This window comes from Psammomys obesus, unplaced genomic scaffold (genome assembly GCF_907164565.1).
Source record: "Psammomys obesus unplaced genomic scaffold, mPsaObe1.curated_primary_1811, whole genome shotgun sequence".
In the NCBI taxonomy this organism is placed as follows: Eukaryota; Metazoa; Chordata; class Mammalia; order Rodentia; family Muridae; genus Psammomys; species Psammomys obesus.
In genome coordinates, this window is record NW_026596158.1 from 1765789 (window position 1) to 1782873 (window position 17085).

The following is a 17085-nucleotide window of genomic DNA, read 5'->3' on the forward strand; positions in this document are numbered from 1 at the left end:
CACCCAGCCAGCTGTGGTTGCCCTAGCAACGGGCTGCTGCAGCTGCGGCGGGAGGCAGCTCAAAGAGGGAGGTGGGAGTGGGGGCTGGGGGGAAGGGAGGGTTGGAGAGACCGGGAGGCAACCCCCTCCCAGCCGAGGGTGGGGAGATGGTGCCCGAGCATGGCTGTCACCTGGGATTCCCTGTCCTGGGTGTGGCTAAAAGTGGAGAAGGGCATCTCAAAATACAGGGATTCAAGGAGACAGACAGGGTGGGGTGGGGGTGGCGAGAGCGGAGAACCAGGGCGCTGATCAGGAAGGAGCAGGATTCTGAGGTCACCAATTTACTGAATGAAAAAAGGACAAAGCCGGGGAGACACACATATGTAGACAGCCCCAGGAATTCCGAGGGAAGGGGACAGGGACGGGGGGTGGAGGACAAGTCCAGGAAATAATAGTTGTTTTTTGTTTTGTTTTGTTTTAAAGCAAAAGCCAGACTCTGGCTAGACCTGGGGAAGAAGTGGAGAGTGGTTTGGAGAGAGAGAAGCAGAAAATGTACAAAGTCAGGAGGGAGAAAACGGAATAAGGGGACAGACAAAGCCCCTAGACAAAAGACACAGGGATGAGGAGGTAGATGGCTTTTGGCTGGAAGGCAATAAGGAATTTAAGGGAACACCATCCAGGATGGTGAACACATCACATGGCTCAGAATCCCAACACTGGAGGCTGAGGCAGGAGGATGGCCACTTACAGGTCATCCTGAGCTACATGGTGAACCTTCTCTCAAAAGGGAAGGGAGGTGGACAACAGAAATCTGCCGAGTGCCAGCCAGATGAGGCCAAAGAGATAGAGTGGCAAGCTGAGCGGAGACGGGGGAGGGAAGGAGGCAGGAAAAACTGGGGCAAGGAGGAGAAGGGAGGACAGGGTTGGTGCAGGCGCCATCAGCTTGGCGTGCGTGTGCGGGTGCGCGTGTGAGTTGTGGGGTGTTGGGAGGTGGTGGTGTCTCCCGGGCCAGGAGAGGATGTGAGAACAGTTTGTTCCCAGGTTCCCTCCCCCCTTGGCCCGGGTTGGTGGGGGGGAGGGCTGGGCTGGATGGGGCCCCTCCGAGGGCGGAGAGCGAGGGAGGCTGCGCGAGCGGCTGATTCTCCAGGGGAGAGGGGGGAAAGTTTTTCGGGAGGATTTTTTGTTGGGGGGGGGGGGCAGGAGTGATGGTAGGGAGCAGAGGAGGGTCAGAGTTGAGCTCAGAAGATCCTACGGACAGTTGGGGCGGGTTGGGGGTGTCCTGTCCACAGGGGCGCGCTACCCACGGGGAGGGGGGGGTCCTTGGGATCTTCCTGTGGAATTCCTGAGTCCGAAGGCAGTTTGCCTCGTGCCCCGCCCACCCGCAGATGCCACGGGTCGGCCGGAGGCAGCCCCAGGGCTCCAGATTTCAAGCTGCCCTGACCTCCTCCCTGCTGCCGGGAGGGCCAGGGAGAACCCGGCGGAGCTGAGACACTCCGGTGTGGAAGAGAGGGAAGCAGATCTCACTGGCACCCTCCCGCCCGGTGATCTCCTTCCCCAGGGCAGGCAATGGGCGGGGCCTGGCCTGGTGGCGAGCGCGGGCTGCCCTGGAACTGTGTAGAGCAGGATCCGCCTGCCTCTGCTGGGATTAGAGGTGTGGGCGACCTTGCTCTGCCAGGCTTTTTTAAAAACTTAAAACATACCAGAAGAGGGCATTGGGTCCCCTGGGTCTGGAGTCAGCGGTCAGCGGCCTTGTGTTGGGCATCGACCTGGGAATCCTCTGGAAGGGCAACCAGTGCTCCTAACCACGGGGCCACCTCTAGCCCGAATTTTTTTTTTTTTAAGGGCTTTTTAATCATTTTCTTGGGGATGGCACAGGCTGGCCTCAACCTTGCTCTGGAGCGGAGATGGCCGTGAACTCCTGACGCCCTTCACCTCCTGAGGCTGAGATTACAGATGTGCATCAACCAAACGGTCTTTTTTTTTTTTTTTTTTTTTTTTGAGGCAGCTCTGCTGTCACCCGGGCCTTGAGCCCTCAGCGATCCTCCTGCCCAGACTCAGGGTGCAGAGATCAGTATGCCTGGCAAAAGCAGACCCCCCTTTTTAAGTGGGGTCTCAGGCTGCACCCCCGGCCGAAGCTGGCCCAGAAGGCTGAGATCACCCACCTTGCCTCCTGAGTGCTGGGGTTAAAGGCTGTGTTACCAAGCCCACCTTGTAGATCTAACTTTTTAACTTCGGCACATCGTACCCCCCGGGGGCGAGATTTCTGTGGTCTGTGTGCTGAGGAAAGGCTGCAAGGCTGGCGTGTGTGCGGTGTGGCAGGGCTGTGACAGGAGCTCAGGAGGAAGGAGTCGGCGCGGACTTCCAGGCGGCTGCCTGAGAGCACACCAGCCATCTCTATGAAATGTTTATTTCCTTTGAAACCTCCTGAAACATGCCAGAAATCTCAAGACAGGGATGGGAAGAAGGGGAGGAAAAAAAACCAATAAAGAATGATAAAAAATCCAAATGGAACAAATCAACATGGGGAAAAAAAAAAGCCTGCTGCTATCTCCAGCCATCAGACAGAACATCAACCTCAAATTAAATAGATTTTTGCAGAAATTCTTACAAAAATAATAGAACAAAACCAAAAATTATAATTTACAATTGTCAATGTACATGATTAGGTCCCCAAAGTGATTTGAATGATCCAAAGATACTAGGAGACACATTAAAGAAAGAAATGAAAGGAGGGAAGGAAGGGGGAGGGGCAGGCTCCAGGTCGGGTCTAAAAGAAGAGGGAGGGGCAGGGGCTTGAGAACCCTTCAGAAAAGGGATCAGGAAAGGGACATCACAGTAGTTGGCCAGGGCGGAGGACACTGGGTGGCCTGGTCTGCCACTATCATTCCACGGTGGGAGGAAACAGGCCGTTCCCTGGCGACCCGGAGTTCCCCAGGGCCAGAGGCGGGTCACAGGGAGCTGTGGGTACATTTCCTCAGGCCCCGCCCTGGGCCTGGCGAGCAGGGCCTGTTGGGTGCAGTCTCAGAGCCCTTCCAAAGAGGTCTCGGGCCCACAGGGGTGGTGATGGGTCCAGGGCTGAGGGCTGGGCCACCTAGCCACGACTCTGCGCCCAATCCATGCTGCCAACTGCTCCCTGCCTGTGCCCCATAACCCTCTGGGTCCCCACACTGACCCCCAGCCCATGGGGATATGTCTTGACCCTGCGGTTGGGGAATCCATAGACTGTGGTCGTTTAAACTTGTTCCAGCACAACTCTACATGAAAAAATAAATATATATATATATATATTCTTTTCTGTTTGTTTTCAAAGGGGGGGGGCTGTGTTTCCTGGGTGAGCAGCATGGGTCCACACTGAGCTGCCCCTTATTGCCTTTGGAGAGTCAGCGCCTGGGGGCTGCACTGTGAACACTCGGGGGAGCACAGTGAGTGTGTCTGGCCGCCGAGGGCTGGAGTGTGACCAGGGAGACTTGCAAAAGAAAGGAGGACCAGACAGGAGGAGGCTGTAGCCTCGGCCCTGTCCCTGCTCGCGCAGCCTCTGGAGCGGCAGGCAGTGGCCTAGCCGCGCTGGGGAGGAGCCCCAGGGCTGGCCGGGTCAGAGCTGGAAGGCAGAGGGCCCGTGGCTGCTGGAGAAGAGCTGCTAGAAAAGATCGTATAAACAGTCCTAACTGTACAAACAGGGTTTCTCCAAGGAGTGGGTCTGGATGCCAGCGGTTCCTGCCCACTCTGGGGCCCCAGGAAAATAATTTAAACTCTATGAAAGTGCTCCTGGCTGCTGTATGGAGGGGGAGACTGGAGGGCTCTATCCACGCTGCCTGGAGCCAGCACGCTGAGGACAGAGGAGCCCAGACCCTCAGGAGGTGGGGAGAAAGGGCTCGTTTCATTCCAGAGTTCTCATGCAGGGCTCCTGGGCCCTCCCACCATCACAGCCAGGCAGCTGGGTCCTAGGAACAGGTTCCTGCAGGGCCAGCAGGGAGCGGCTGAGAGGGGCCTGAGGTGGGGGCCAGGCCAGCTCCCAGGGCCTGGAATTCCCAAGTCCCTTGGGAAGGTTGCGGGGCAGTGGGTGCGGGGCTGTGGCTGGATGACCTTCACCCCTGCGACCAGAGGCCCACTGCCTGCCAGCTCGGGAGGCCCAGGCTAGCCCAGGGTGCCAGCTCAGGAGGCCAGGCTAGCCCAGGGTGCCAGCTCCGGAGGCCTAGGCTAGCCCAGGCCAGCCCAGGGGGCCTCAGAGCTCCTTCTTCTCCCTGCTGAAGAGCTCGGCAAACTTGCGAAGCTGCTCGCTGGCAGCCTGCGACTCCTCCTGCAGGCGCTGGTTGTTCTGCCGAAGGCTGGCCACCTCGGACTGCAGCACCACCTTGTCCTGCTTCTCCTGGGAGGGCGAAAGGGCTGGGTCAGGTACAGTGCCAGGGGCTTCCTGGTGATGCACAGAGCAGGAGCAGACCACAGCTCCTGGGGCCTGAGAGGCCCGGCTGCAAGGGTTCAAATCGCAGCTCTGCTTCTCTGGACGAGCCGACCACCCTGGGAACTTACTTCACGCCCTTAACTCTGACAGATGGTTCGGAAAGCCTGAGAGATGTTTATTCTTTCTTCTTCCCTTTTCGACATGGGTTGGTACGGAGCTCAGGCTGACCTCAGCCTCCCTAGTTCGGGGACCAAAGGCGTGTGCCCCCACTCCCGGTCTTTGACAGCCCTTATCACTGTTACTGCTTCAGCCCACGCCAGAGCCAGAGCCACCCAACCCCGGAGGGAAAAGGCAGATGTGGCCTCGGCAGGGCTGCCTGAGCAGGCTCTGCTCTTCCGAGGTGCCATGACATCCTAAGGCAGGGGAAGCCGAGGCCGCACATCACTAAGTCCTGGGAGGCCTGAACTTGGGTCCCCGACCTCTGTCCTGAGGGCTTACTGCTGGAGCTCCATTTCCTGCCTTGCATCACCCCAAATCTATCAACAAGCCAAGCCTCCCGCAATCCGAGTCTCCTCAGCCCTCTACACCCTGAGACGAGCAGCAGACACAGCGGGAATGCTGCCTACGGTCGCTTAGTACACGCCCTTCCACGCAGGGCTATATATATTTTTAATTTTTAATTTTATTTATTTTTTTTGGTTTTTCGAGACGGGGTTTCTCTGTGTAGCCCTGGCTATCCTGGAACTTGCTCTTTAGGCCAGGCTGGCCTCAAGCTCACAGAGATCTGCCTCCCAGCAGTGGGGAGGCTGAGGCAGGGGGATCAAGGCCAGCTTTTACTGACTTTGTCTTGCCCGCTAGTCAGTGGGTAAAGCTGCTATATATCCAATTCAACGTCCTTATTTATGCGTGTGTGTGCAGGTGTGGAGAGGTGGGTGTGTCTGAGAGGCTGCCAGGTGCCCTCTCTACCAATCTCCACCTATTCCTTTGAGGCAGGGTCTCTCTGAGCCTGTGGCTACGGTTTTCTTGGACAGGCTGGAAGCCAGTAAGCCCCTGTGAGCCCCCCCCGTCTCTGCGCCACTCAGAGCTCGGGTTACTCGCCTGTGAGGTGCCTGGCTTATTATATGGATGTCATGAGGCTGGACTAAAATGCTCACTCTCATCGGCCGCAGACTTCTGCTTGCCTGAGTGTCCTGCGGTATCGCTGTCCCCCGATGGCCAGCATCTGCCTCTCATTTATAATTACTTACAGACCCGGGCTCGTGGACCTCAGGCTCACTGCAAATTCAATCTGCAGCGGAGGATGACCCTGGCCTTCCATTCTCCTGCCCCCGTGACCCGAGTGCTGGGATCACATGTGGCAGCAAGCCCGGCTCAGGCGATGCTAGGAACCTCGAGCCTTGGGCGTGCCAGGCGTGAGGCTGGCGGCACCCTGTCGGCCTCACCTTTTGCAGGTCTGTGTGAAGCTGCTTCAGCATCACCTCCAGCTGGTACACCTTGCCTGTCAGGTCCAGGGGTGGCTCCTCGCTGGAGAGGCAAGGGGGTGGGGTCAATCCTGAGGCCTGCCACCTCCCCGGGGGAGGGTTCTTACTCACAGCTGGGAAAGACTTGGGGTGCGGGCCCACTGGTCTCTGGTGAGTCCTCACCAGAAAGTCCAGGGGTGTAAGGCATGGATGAGCAGCTCCCTTCTCGCCCCTGGAAGCAGCCTACCTGCAGGCTGAGGAAGCACTGGCTAGGCCCGAGCTAGGTGGGGTGCTGTCCTGATATATGCGTCTGCCCCTGAGAAGGTGTGTGTGTGCGCATCTCGCTCACTCCGTGTGGTCAGCCCTTTCCCCTGAAGAGCCGCTTCGGGCTCTTAGACTTGGAGGGTGTGGGGAGGGGCGCAGGTGAGGCTACTGGGTCCTCCTGGCTCTCCTCTGCTCCTCAGCTCAGGCAGAGCTCTCTCTGCCCGGCCTCCGCTTTCTGCTGGGTATGAGCACTCACAGTGCACCTCAGAGGAGCAGCTGGGGCTGAGATGACAAAGTGGCCCCTGTCTCCTTGTCCTCCCTCCAGCAGCATAGAGAGTGTAAAATGTGGGGTACGGCTCAGAGCTGGAAGTACGAGGGTCTGTTGACTCCATGTCCTGGGCCATTGGTGAGGGTAGGGACAAAGCTGCCTGGCCACTGCTGGCCCCAGGGCACAGCTCTGGCTATCAGGTGAGGGGCCGCCTGCCCTGGAGCAATAGGGCGGCTTGCAGCGTCTTGTGCACAGGCACTGCCGAGCTCTGAGGTGGTGGACCCCATGTTTCCAGGGAAACTTACCTCATGGTAGGGGTGGTTCTAGGAGTCTGTGGGCCCCGTTCCAGGCTTAGGTGGCTGTGCACAGGACTGTGTGCAGGAGGGATGTCGGGGCTCAGGGCTGGGTCATTTAGAGAGAAGAGTGACACGGCTCTTTGCACTGCCCAAGAGAAAACAAAGGGGATTAACGTCTTCTGGGGGAGGCCCGGCAGGCCCTGGCTTCCTCCCCACATCTCTTCATGCCAATCTCTAGCTCTGTCTGTCCCTTCCTACTGATCCCTCTGAGTCAGGTCTCATTTTGCTGCCTTGAACTCACAGTTACTCTCCTGTCTCAGCCTGTTGGGTGCTTAGATTATAGACATGAGCCACCTTTTTTTTTTTTTTTTTTTAAGGCATACAGGGTTTCTCTGTATAGCCTTGGCTGCCCTGGACTCACTTTGTAGACCAGGCTGGGATTGAAGATATGCACCACCATACCTGGCTTGTCTCATCCTTTTTACTGCTGTAATTAGATATGAACCACCACACCTGGCTGTCTTCCTTTTTCTCTTCTTTTTTACTCTCTCTTTTTTTTCTAGCTCCGTTTGTCTTTTTCTTTTTTTCCCTTGGTTTTATTGAGACAAGGTTCTTCTGTGTAACAGCTCTGACTGTCCTGAAAATCCCTCTGTAGACCAGGGTGGCCTCGAACTCACAAAGATCAGCCTGCCTCTGTGCCCCCACTCCCAAGGGCTAGGATTAAGGGTGTGCACCACCACTGTCCAGCTTTTCTTTTTGAGACAGGGTTTCTCTATTAGCTCTGGCTGTCCTGGAACTCTCTCTGTAGATCAGGCTGTACTAGAACTCAAAGATCCGCCTGCCTCTGCCTCCCAAGGGCTGGATTAAAGCCATGCACCACCACCACCTGGCTCCTTTCCCTTTTCTTTTTAATTTACATTTATATGCGTATATTTGTCTGTGTGAGTGTACGCCACACGTGTGGGTGCCTGGGAAGCCAGAGGAGAATATCAGATTCTGGAGGCAGAGTTACATGTGGTTGTAGGCCGCCCAGTGGGGGCCTGGGAACCAAATTCAGGTCCTCTGGAAGAGAAGCAGGTTTTCTTAATCAGTAAGCCATTTCTCCAGGCCAGAATCTGAAGATTTTAAACAGGATCTTGCTATGCAGTGCAGGCAGAGACTCCTGTGCTTTTCCTGGCTCTTAGCAGCTGAGTATCCAAAATTGTTCAGAAACTCACAAGAACTAATAAGGCTCATACTATAGCATGACTATATCATATCTATGCTAGGCAGGGGCTCTACCACTGAGCCACACCCCAGCCCCTCACTGGGGGAGTCTAGGCAGGGGCTCTACCACTGAGCCACACCCCAGCCCCTCACTGGGGGACTCTAGGCAGGGGCTCTACCACTGAGCCACACCTCAGCCCCTCACTGGGGGATTCTGGGTAGGGCTCCACCACTGAGCCACATCCCAGCCCCTCACTGGGGGATTCTAGGCAGGGGCTCTACTGCTGCTCATCTCTGCACTGTAGTGGTTCTTAAGCACCATAACAAGTTCATCTAATACTCACAACTTGAGTGGCAGACTGAGATTTTTACAGATGAGCAACTGAGGCATGAGGGGTTAATGGCTTGTCACAAAGCTTCCTCCCAGGCAAAGCTGGAGATCACATGTAGGCAGCAGGCTCTGGTTTCCTTGTCAACCCATTTGGTACTTCCTCTGCTGGGAGCCAGCCAGCTGAGCTCCTATTTTTTAGATCTGGTCCTGTCCCCACTGCTTGCTCTCCCTCTCGAAGTCAGGAATCTAAGAAATGCTTATCCTAACACTGTCAGGTAGTGGGATGTCAGGTAAATCTGGTGCCCTTGTGGCTACTGCTAAGTGGCAAAGCACATGGTCCACACAACCACAGAAACCCCATTTTAATTAAAACCACTCTTGCTTTCCTACCACAGTCCTTTGGATGGAGGTGAGTTTGGAGAGCACCATGTGGTGATGGTAACCCAGGCTGAGCTGAGAGGCCAGGCGTTTCCGAACTGCAAAGAGCTTAAAGCGGCTGGGCTGTCACTGGTGGTGCCGCCTCCCTGAGAGTCCAGCACTGGAGAGGCCGAGGCAGAGGGACAGCAAGTCTGAGGCCGGTCTGGGCAATTCTGAGCTGGGCACAGTGGCACACACCTATAATCCTAGTACTTAGTGGATGACTACAGGAAGGAGTTCAAGGCTAGCCTGAGCTACATGGTGAGCTTGAGACTAATCTGGGCTACATGAGATCTCTCTAAAACAGACAGACAGACAGATCCATTCATTCAACTGTTCATTCAGCACTGGGGATCAAACCCAGTGTCTTATGACTAGGAGGTGGTGGTGCACACCTTTAATCCCAGCACTCGGAAGGCAGAGGCAGGTGGATTTCCAAGTTCAAGGCCAGCCTGGTCTACAGAGTGAGTTCCAGGACAGTCAGGGCTACACAGAGAAACCCTGTCTGGAAAAACCAAAAGGAGCTAGAGAGATGGCTCAGTGGTTAAGAAGAGGACCTGAGTTCAATTTCCAGCCACTACATCGGGCAGCTTACAACCTTTGCTCCATGGATGCGGTAACCTTTGGCAAAATGCACATATACATGCATGTACATGTAAATAATAAAAAATATTTAAAAAGAACAACCAAAAACCAAAAAAAAAAACCCAACAAAAAACAAAACCCAAAACACTCCAAACTCAAATGATCAAAAACTCCACGAAAACAAAACAACAACAAAAAAACCAAACCCAAACCAACCAACCAAAACCCCACCCAGAGTCTTACACACACTCTACCACTGTGCTCCCAAATGGCCAGTGTGAGAAGGGTCCAGCTACGGGCTGAGAGCAGGAAGGAAGTGCCCAGGAGGGGAAGGCTGCCCTGAGGAAAGCTACAGCTGCGGAGGCGGGATATGATGGCTCGGGCTCTTACAGTCATCTCTGACAGACGTTGGGCAAACGGCAGCGGGCTGGAAGGACTACGCGCCCTACTCAAGCTGCTGAATTTAAAAGCATCACATGGAGTTTGTTCAACCAGGACTGACTGACTGGCTTAATTAATTGACAGGGTCTCTGTACCAGCCCTGGCTGTCCTGGAACTTGCTATGTAGACCGGCCTACACGCCTGGGTTGTTTTGGGGTTTCTTTGAGCACTGTTTGTGGAGCGCTTGCTCTGGCCCCGTTTCTTGCACGGAGTGTTTGAAACAGCCCTTATGTAACCCGGGCCACCGGTGAGGGACCTTCCTCCGCGGGCCAGCAGCAGGGCATCAGAAGAGGTCAACGCTTTTGGGTTGCATGGTCAGCAAATGACAACGCGAGGCTTTAGCTTTGCTCTCCATGGCTCTGGCACCCATGTGGGAGGTCCAGCAGAGCCACAAGCCCTCCCATCCTCCTCTCAGAATAGGCACCCCACTGAGGGTGGGCGGAGGCTACCCACCTTCATAGGCCTTGGCAGCATTCACTAGGCTGGACCACTCCAGGCCGGCGGCTGTGTCCGGCAGCGGCATCATTCCAGGGTCCAGCCGCCGCAGGGGCCGGTCCCGTCCGTCAGCCAGCGAGAGCTCCGAGGACGAGATGGCGGCTGTGTGAGAAAGTGGAGACAGGGAGGTGGCTCAGAGTGTAGGTGGGACCCACTCAGGTATGCATCAGGCTCCAGCGCAGCGAGGGCGCCATGATGCCAAGTATCTGTGTGGGCAGCATGTCTGTATGGCACCAGGGAGGCTGAGGTGACCTCAGAGCAATGGGAGACCTGGGAGAGAGCAAGCCTGTGCTTGCATCAAGCTGGCATCAAGTCCCCGAGGCTTAAGGAACACCGAGAAGGCCCGGGGTGGCTGAGAGAGGGCGGAGGAGCGACAATGAGAAATGAGCCTTGTAGTCACGAGACTCCGTTCTTTCACCTCAAGTGTCATGGTCCCTCCTGAGGAGGTGTGCAGGCTACCCTGGATGTATAGACAGGCTACCTGGCCGTCCCCACAGCAATATGGCTAATCAAAGGCTTGGGGTAACCTCCAAATTTGTTCTTGCAGCAAATATCCAGTATCCCTGGTGTTCTGTCTGTAAGGCTGGTGTGAGTGGGGAGGCTGGTGTGATCAGGGCGGCTGTTGGGGCAGTCACTGGGGAGCTGAGGGCGTGAGCATGTGTCCTTGAGGAGTCTGACTTCCTCTGGTCTCGGGTGACCCTGTGTTTGGCCAGCAGTATCTGAGGTCCCTTGGAGCCCGTGTGCGCCGTTCCCTCCCTCACAGGACCAGGTGCCCCACCTGCGGTGCCCCACTCCCAGCCCTGGTGTGCTCATGCTCACATTTCTTCTCTGGGAAGCCATTGCCGGCGGCTGCCATGGTGCCGGGCGCCCCGCTGGGCGGGTGCGGGTGCTGGTGCTGGCGGCGGGCGGGCAGGGTGCTGGAGGGGAAGGTGCAGGTGCTGGTGAAGAGCACGTCGCTGGGCAGCCCGGGCTCCAGGCTGGCAGGGCTGGCAAAGCTGGGCTCCCTGCGCCCGCTGCACAGGCTCTCGTCCGATAGCGTCCGCTGCAGGCTCTTCTGGGGGGACTGCTGCCAAGACAGGGTGGGGCAAGGGATTGGCACACTGGGCTTCTGGTCCCCGTCCTCAGCGGCTTCTTGGCAAGTTCTCACCCACCCAACGTCCATTTCTATAAGCTGACTGGTCAAACCATGAGACTTCCCCAAGGGCCCCCTACCCCTGCCTTGGGGCCATGGCTTCTGATCCCGGCCTCCAACTGGAGCCTTATACAAGAGCTTCATCACTGACTTCCATCATGGTCGCAGCTAGCCACGTAGCCCAGGCTGGCCTGAAACATGTGATCCTCCTGCCTCAGTCTCCTGAGAGCTGGGCCTACAGGCGTGTGCCATGGTGCCCAGCGAAGAGCTGTCCTGGTTCCCACAGACTGCCTGCCTGACAGTGGGGGCTAGGCAGGGGCAGTGGAGGCACCACAGTGCTTGCTGCTTTGGTCTCACTGTCTCTGGGGAATGAGAGCCCAAGATGCTCCCGGGCACCCACCCTGCTTCTGGATGCTGTGCTCCGAGCAGCTGGCTACGACCATTCCCCTCTTGGGCTCTGGGAGAAAGTCATGAGAAGACCCAGGGTCTCTGGGGCCTTCCCTAGCTGGCTCAGCGCTGGTTCTGGCCCTAATTAACAACAGGCTCCCCACTTGCACACTGCAGAGACCAGCAGACACCGAAGGCTGGGCACACGGCGAGCGCACCAGCCCCTCTCACGCTCTAGCAGCCACGCACCCCTGGGTCCCGATCCTGCTCTGGCCCCAGGCTGTCCATGAGAATGAGCTTCTTCAGGTCGTCTTCGATGGTAGACTTGTAGTTCTTCCGTGGGGACCGGAGGTCTCGAAGGGACGCCCTCAACCGTGGCTGACCAAAGACATTTTTTGCGTTGGTGTCCACCTGTCTGTAATGAGAACAGTGGAGTCAGAGGACCATCTGGAGCGGGGAAGGCTAGCCATCACCAACAAATGGCTGCGCCTCCTCTGTCACCTGCCTCTGGGCACACTTTTCTGTGCTAGGGACCCGCTGGGACCGGGCCTATTCCGAGGGACTACAGGGGAACCTGCGGTCTAGGCAAGCGAACATAGTGGACCCTACTCGAGAGACAGGAACGTGTCTCAAATCAGGCCAGGTAGAGATGGAGACTGGAGTCTTGGGAAGGGTGACATCTGGGGGGAGGGGAACAAGGGCGGAATCACCCAGAGGGATATTCCAGGTGGAAGAGTGAGAGGAGGTAAGGCCTGGGAGAAACCAGGGGCAGACAGACTGTGAGAGCCACAGCGGGACCCGTGATTGTTCTGAGGTGACGGCCGGCCAGTCTTAGGTTCTGATGTGCATTAGAAGGATGGACTCCTGAGCACGGCCCCGACAAGAATGATGGGGTAGTCCAGAGAGCCCTCACCTCTGCTCTCAGAAGAGGGGTAGGTCGGGTGGGCTGTCCTGTCCTGTCACATGGGACAAGAAACTCTCCAGTATCACAGGGTCCTGAGGCCCAACTGCTGCCACCCTAGGCTTGGTCTCCCAATCCAGAGGGCAGACGGGAAGCAGAGGTCATTCTCCTCCTCACTCTTTGCCGTGCTGACCTGCAGCTCTGTCTCCACAGCTTTCCAGAGCAGTTAGGTTACCTCTGGGGTCACTGGGCCCAGGAGAGAACAGGAGAACAGGCGGGGCTCTCAATCCTGGCCCTGCCTGCTCCTGCTGCGGGATCTCGGACGAGTCCCCCTACATTTGGATGACAGTGGCCCCCCAGGCTCATCTGTCTGAATACTTGGTCCCTGTCCCCAGCTGGTGGAACTATTTGGAAGGGAGTGGAGGTGTGGCACTGGGGGTAGGCTTTGAGGTTCCAAAAAGCTCTCCCCATTCCCAGTGTCTCTGTCCCTCCCTAGGGGTTGTATCTCAAGAAGTAAGCTCTCAGTACTGCTCCAGTGCCATGCCTGCCTGCCCGCCACCATGCTCCCGGCCATGGGGGCCATGGACTCTAACCCTCTGAAACTGTTGGCCCCAAATACACACTTTCTTTTACAAGTTGCCTTGGTCACAGTCTCTTCACAGCAATAGAAAAGTGAGCAAGACAGTGTCGCACAGCTGGAGAATGCCTCGGAGAACGGCTCTGGGATCTGACAGAAGCAGATGTTTGAGGCAGAGGCCCTTGTGGCTCCCAGCTCTCTGCTAACCAGCCTGCTCCCCCATGGCTCCTTGCCTTCTACCCAGAAGCCCCATGGCCAGTGTCACTTGCAGGCCTCCTCTTTCCTGTCTGTGGCCTGGCCCAGGACTCACATCCTGCTGAAAACCCAGGCTCTGACCTGAGTCCTTCCACTCCTAAGGAGAAACGGTGAAAGGAACAAAGGCCTGATGAGACCCCACCTCGCACCAGGCTCTGAACCTGCACAGCAGGGGCTGTGTGTGGCTCAGTTGGCAGAGTGTTTGTCCAGCACACACTAAGCCCCAAGTCCCATTAGATTCAGCCTGTGCCTCATGCCAGGTGTGGCAGCAATCCTAACACTTAGGAGGTGGTGTTCTTCAAAATGTGAACCCCATCTGCCGTCTGGAAATACAAGCCAAACCAAAGGAGGGCTGGAGAGATGGCTCTGAGCTTGCTGCTCTTCCAGAGGACACAAGTTTGGTTCCCAAATCCTATGGTGGATGGCTCACAACCACTTGTCACTCCAACTCTAGGGGAATCAATGCCTTCTTCTGGCCTGCAGACAGACAGACACAGACACACACACACAGACACACACAGACACACACACACACAGAAAATAAATAAAAACAAGAACCAAACAAGCAAACAAAAACCAAAAAAGCCTTTCCCACTTATTCTTGTGGTATTTTTGTTGTTGTTGTTTGTTTTTTTGGTTTCTTTTGAGATGGTCTTTCTCTGTAGCTCTGGATATTCTAGAACAAACTTACTGTGTAGCCCACATTGGCCTTGAACTTATACACACCCAGTTTCCTCTGTTTCCAGAGTACTGGGATTAAAGACACATGCATCTGCTCCTGCTCCCTATTTTCAATTTTAAGTTTTATTTATGTGTATGTGTGTTCTGCCTGCACGTATGTCTGTGCAGTATGCTCCTTTGCCTGGTGCCCAGAGGACAGAGGAAGGTACTGGATCTTCTGGAAAAGAGGCCAGTGCTCGGAACCACTGAGCCATCTCCACAGCCCTTATTTTAAAACTTAGTTAATTTCTTTGTGACGATGGGATCAAACCCAGGGCCTCATGCATGCTGGGTAAGCACTCTATTACTGAAATACATCTCAGCCCTCATCCCTTCCTTTGTTCTTCTGCTTGGCTTTTTTGAAAGAGGGTCTTGCTCAGGCTGGCCTGGACATACTGGACATACTGTCCTCCTGCCTCAGCCTCCTGAGTGCTCAGGTTGGAGGCCTGAGCCACCATACCTGTCATGTTTATATCACAGATGGACTGAAACACTAATATGATGCCTGACACATGTGCATGTTTGATTTGCAAACTACACTCTGCTTACAGAACACCGTTTCCTGGGGGCGTGAAGGCTAAAGATCACCTCTGGAGAGCAGGAGTCACACTGCATGGTGAAAGGCTCTCTCTCCTGAACTGAGTCTATTTTACCACAAATGTGTGTCACAAGCAGCCTAAAGCAGGCTGGCACCTGGCCTTCCCCATTTGTTACTGGAGAAAGAAAGCATCTCTGAGCCCAGAAATGAAGGGAGATGTCTTGGGCTGCAGGAGGCTCTGAAGTCTGCATTCTCTTTCTATTTCTCAGCGGCTGCCTTTGCGATTTTAACAAAGGCAGGCAGAGAGGGCAGCGGGCTTTCTTGTCCGGCCATATTCCTGCCTAAATCAACCCACAGGCCTAAGGTAAGCTATCTCTGTCCCTTATGGGGGAGGAATTCTCTGGACAAATTAAAAGCTTACAGCTGGGAGGAGAGCAGGAAGAGGCAGAAGGACAGACAGACCCAGGCAGAACACACTCAAGATGCTCTCCTGAGGTGGCTGGCAGGCCTCCCCTCCCCCAGGAGCCTCACTGCAGGTTCCTCTGCCCTGGTGAGGAGCAGGTCTGTCTCAGAATAGCTTCTGCAGAAGAAGCGTCCAGCCCCTCCTCTGGAGAGAGTATAAAAAGACCCACGGAAGACACTGAAATGGGTACTTTCTCCACACAGGCAGTTCTGCTTCGGGGAAGGTCTTACTTAGGAAAGCCACAGGAATAGATGATGAAAAGAACATGTATGGGTCCTATCTATGGAGCTAATACAACTTGCAGATTATATGCAGCAGGGCGAGAGGTATAGCTCAGGGGCAAAGTCCATGCCTAGCATGGACTTAAAAAAACAACAATAACAACAAAAACCCTCTGAGGATGATAAACAATTGCACTACCCCTGAGCCACACCCCAGCCCCTCACTGGGGGATTCCAGGCAGGGGCTCCACCACTGGGCCACACCGCAGCCCCTCACTGGGGGAGTCTAGACAGGGGCTCTACCACTGAGCCACACCCCAGCCCCTCACTGGGGGATTCTAGGCAGGTGCTCTACCACTGAGCCACACCCCAGCACCTCACTGGGGGATTCTAGGCAGGGGCTCTACCACTGAGCCACACCCCAGCCCCTCACTGGGGGAGTCTAGGCAGGGGCTCTACCACTGAGCCACACCCCAACCCCTCACCGGGAGAGTCTAGGCAGGCGCTCTACCACTGAGCTTCATCCTAAAATGCCGATACAAATAATTCCCTCAGAAAGAGTGTGACTTCAACACCTCTTATTGTTTCTTCTTCATCTAGCTCTCTGGTCTCCACAGTTGTCTGAATCTAATGATCTCAGGGCTGGTGGTTGTACACTATTCCATGGAGAAACCACTCTGTGACTCTTAAGTACAAGGCCACTTTCTATGCCCTACTATAAAGCCATTGCCAAAAGACGTGAAGGGAAGAGAGCAGAAACATGCGTACAGGTGGTGACTGTGTTGATGTACACCAAAGGGGGAAAGGAGCCACAAATGTGCACTCTCCTGTAACTGAAGCATTCAGGGGGCTGAGGGAGGGGGACTGTGAGTTCAAGATTACCCTGGGTGCTGAGAGTTTCAAACGGTAACAAAGACTCAAAGGAAATAAATAAAGAAAAGAAAAAAGAAAAAAAAGAAAAGAAACTGCTTGTTATGAAGGACTGACAAGCTGAACTTCATCCCTGGATCTGCAGTGGAAGTGAGAACTTACTCCTGAAAGTTGTCCTCTGACTCCACAGGTCTGCGCGCGCGCGCGCGCGCGCGCGCGCGCACACACACACACACACACACACACACACACACACACACTTAATCCACACCACCACCAACCCCAACAACCGCCCCCAACTAAAACAAACAACTCAACAACTAAAACAAAACCCTAAACATTCTGCAGTATTTACTTTTTCCTACCTTCCGTATTTAACCTTTCAGAGCACAAGTGGAGGAGACCACGGCGCTCAAGGCTCTGTCCAGCTCCTAGACAGAGCTCTGACTGCCCACACTGTCTAAACTCAGAGTTTGCCATGCTGTGTTTTAATGCCGTCAGAAAGAGAACCACCACAAAGGAAGCTGTGGGGCTGGGGGGGGAGGGGGCTGGCTCGGGGGTGGAGAGGACCGGCTGCTCTTCTCGAGGGCTCTGGTTACGTTCCCAGCACCCACACGGAGCCCTACATACCATAAGCACTGCATATACACGGTGCAAACATACGTGCTGCTGAACACACCTGTACACACAATTATAAAAACTAAAGAACAGAAGGAGGAGGCTCCAGCAGGAGAAGAAACAACAGCGGCATTTCTTCCTGCAACAGACAGGGCAGAAGTGCAGACAAGCAGCGAGTCAGGTGTGGCTGTGTGCCATCCCAGCCAACGTGGCACTCTGGCCTCCAAATGGGATGGCTCCCCTGGGACCAGGTTAATTAAGC

General features: G+C 55.3%; 1 protein-coding gene across 6 annotated transcripts in view; it reads right to left on the reverse strand.

Annotated features, from left to right (window-relative positions):
- Positions 1 to 2370: 2370 nt before the first annotated feature.
- Positions 2371 to 17085, reverse strand: part of Sipa1l3 (signal induced proliferation associated 1 like 3) — a 189618-nt gene continuing 174903 nt past the window's right edge. For 5 of the 6 annotated variants that reach the window (XM_055594751.1, XM_055594747.1, XM_055594750.1 and 2 more), the window contains 6 exons: positions 11910 to 12075; positions 10961 to 11207; positions 10100 to 10243; positions 6676 to 6811; positions 5821 to 5902; positions 2371 to 4345 (listed from right to left, as the gene is read on the reverse strand). In XM_055594751.1, coding sequence (XP_055450726.1) covers positions 4202 to 4345; positions 5821 to 5902; positions 6676 to 6811; positions 10100 to 10243; positions 10961 to 11207; positions 11910 to 12075 — 919 coding nt within the window. In that variant the 3' untranslated portion in view covers positions 2371 to 4201. The remainder of the gene's footprint in view (positions 4346 to 5820; positions 5903 to 6675; positions 6812 to 10099; positions 10244 to 10960; positions 11208 to 11909; positions 12076 to 17085) is intronic. The other variant, XM_055594752.1, reaches the window with a different exon arrangement.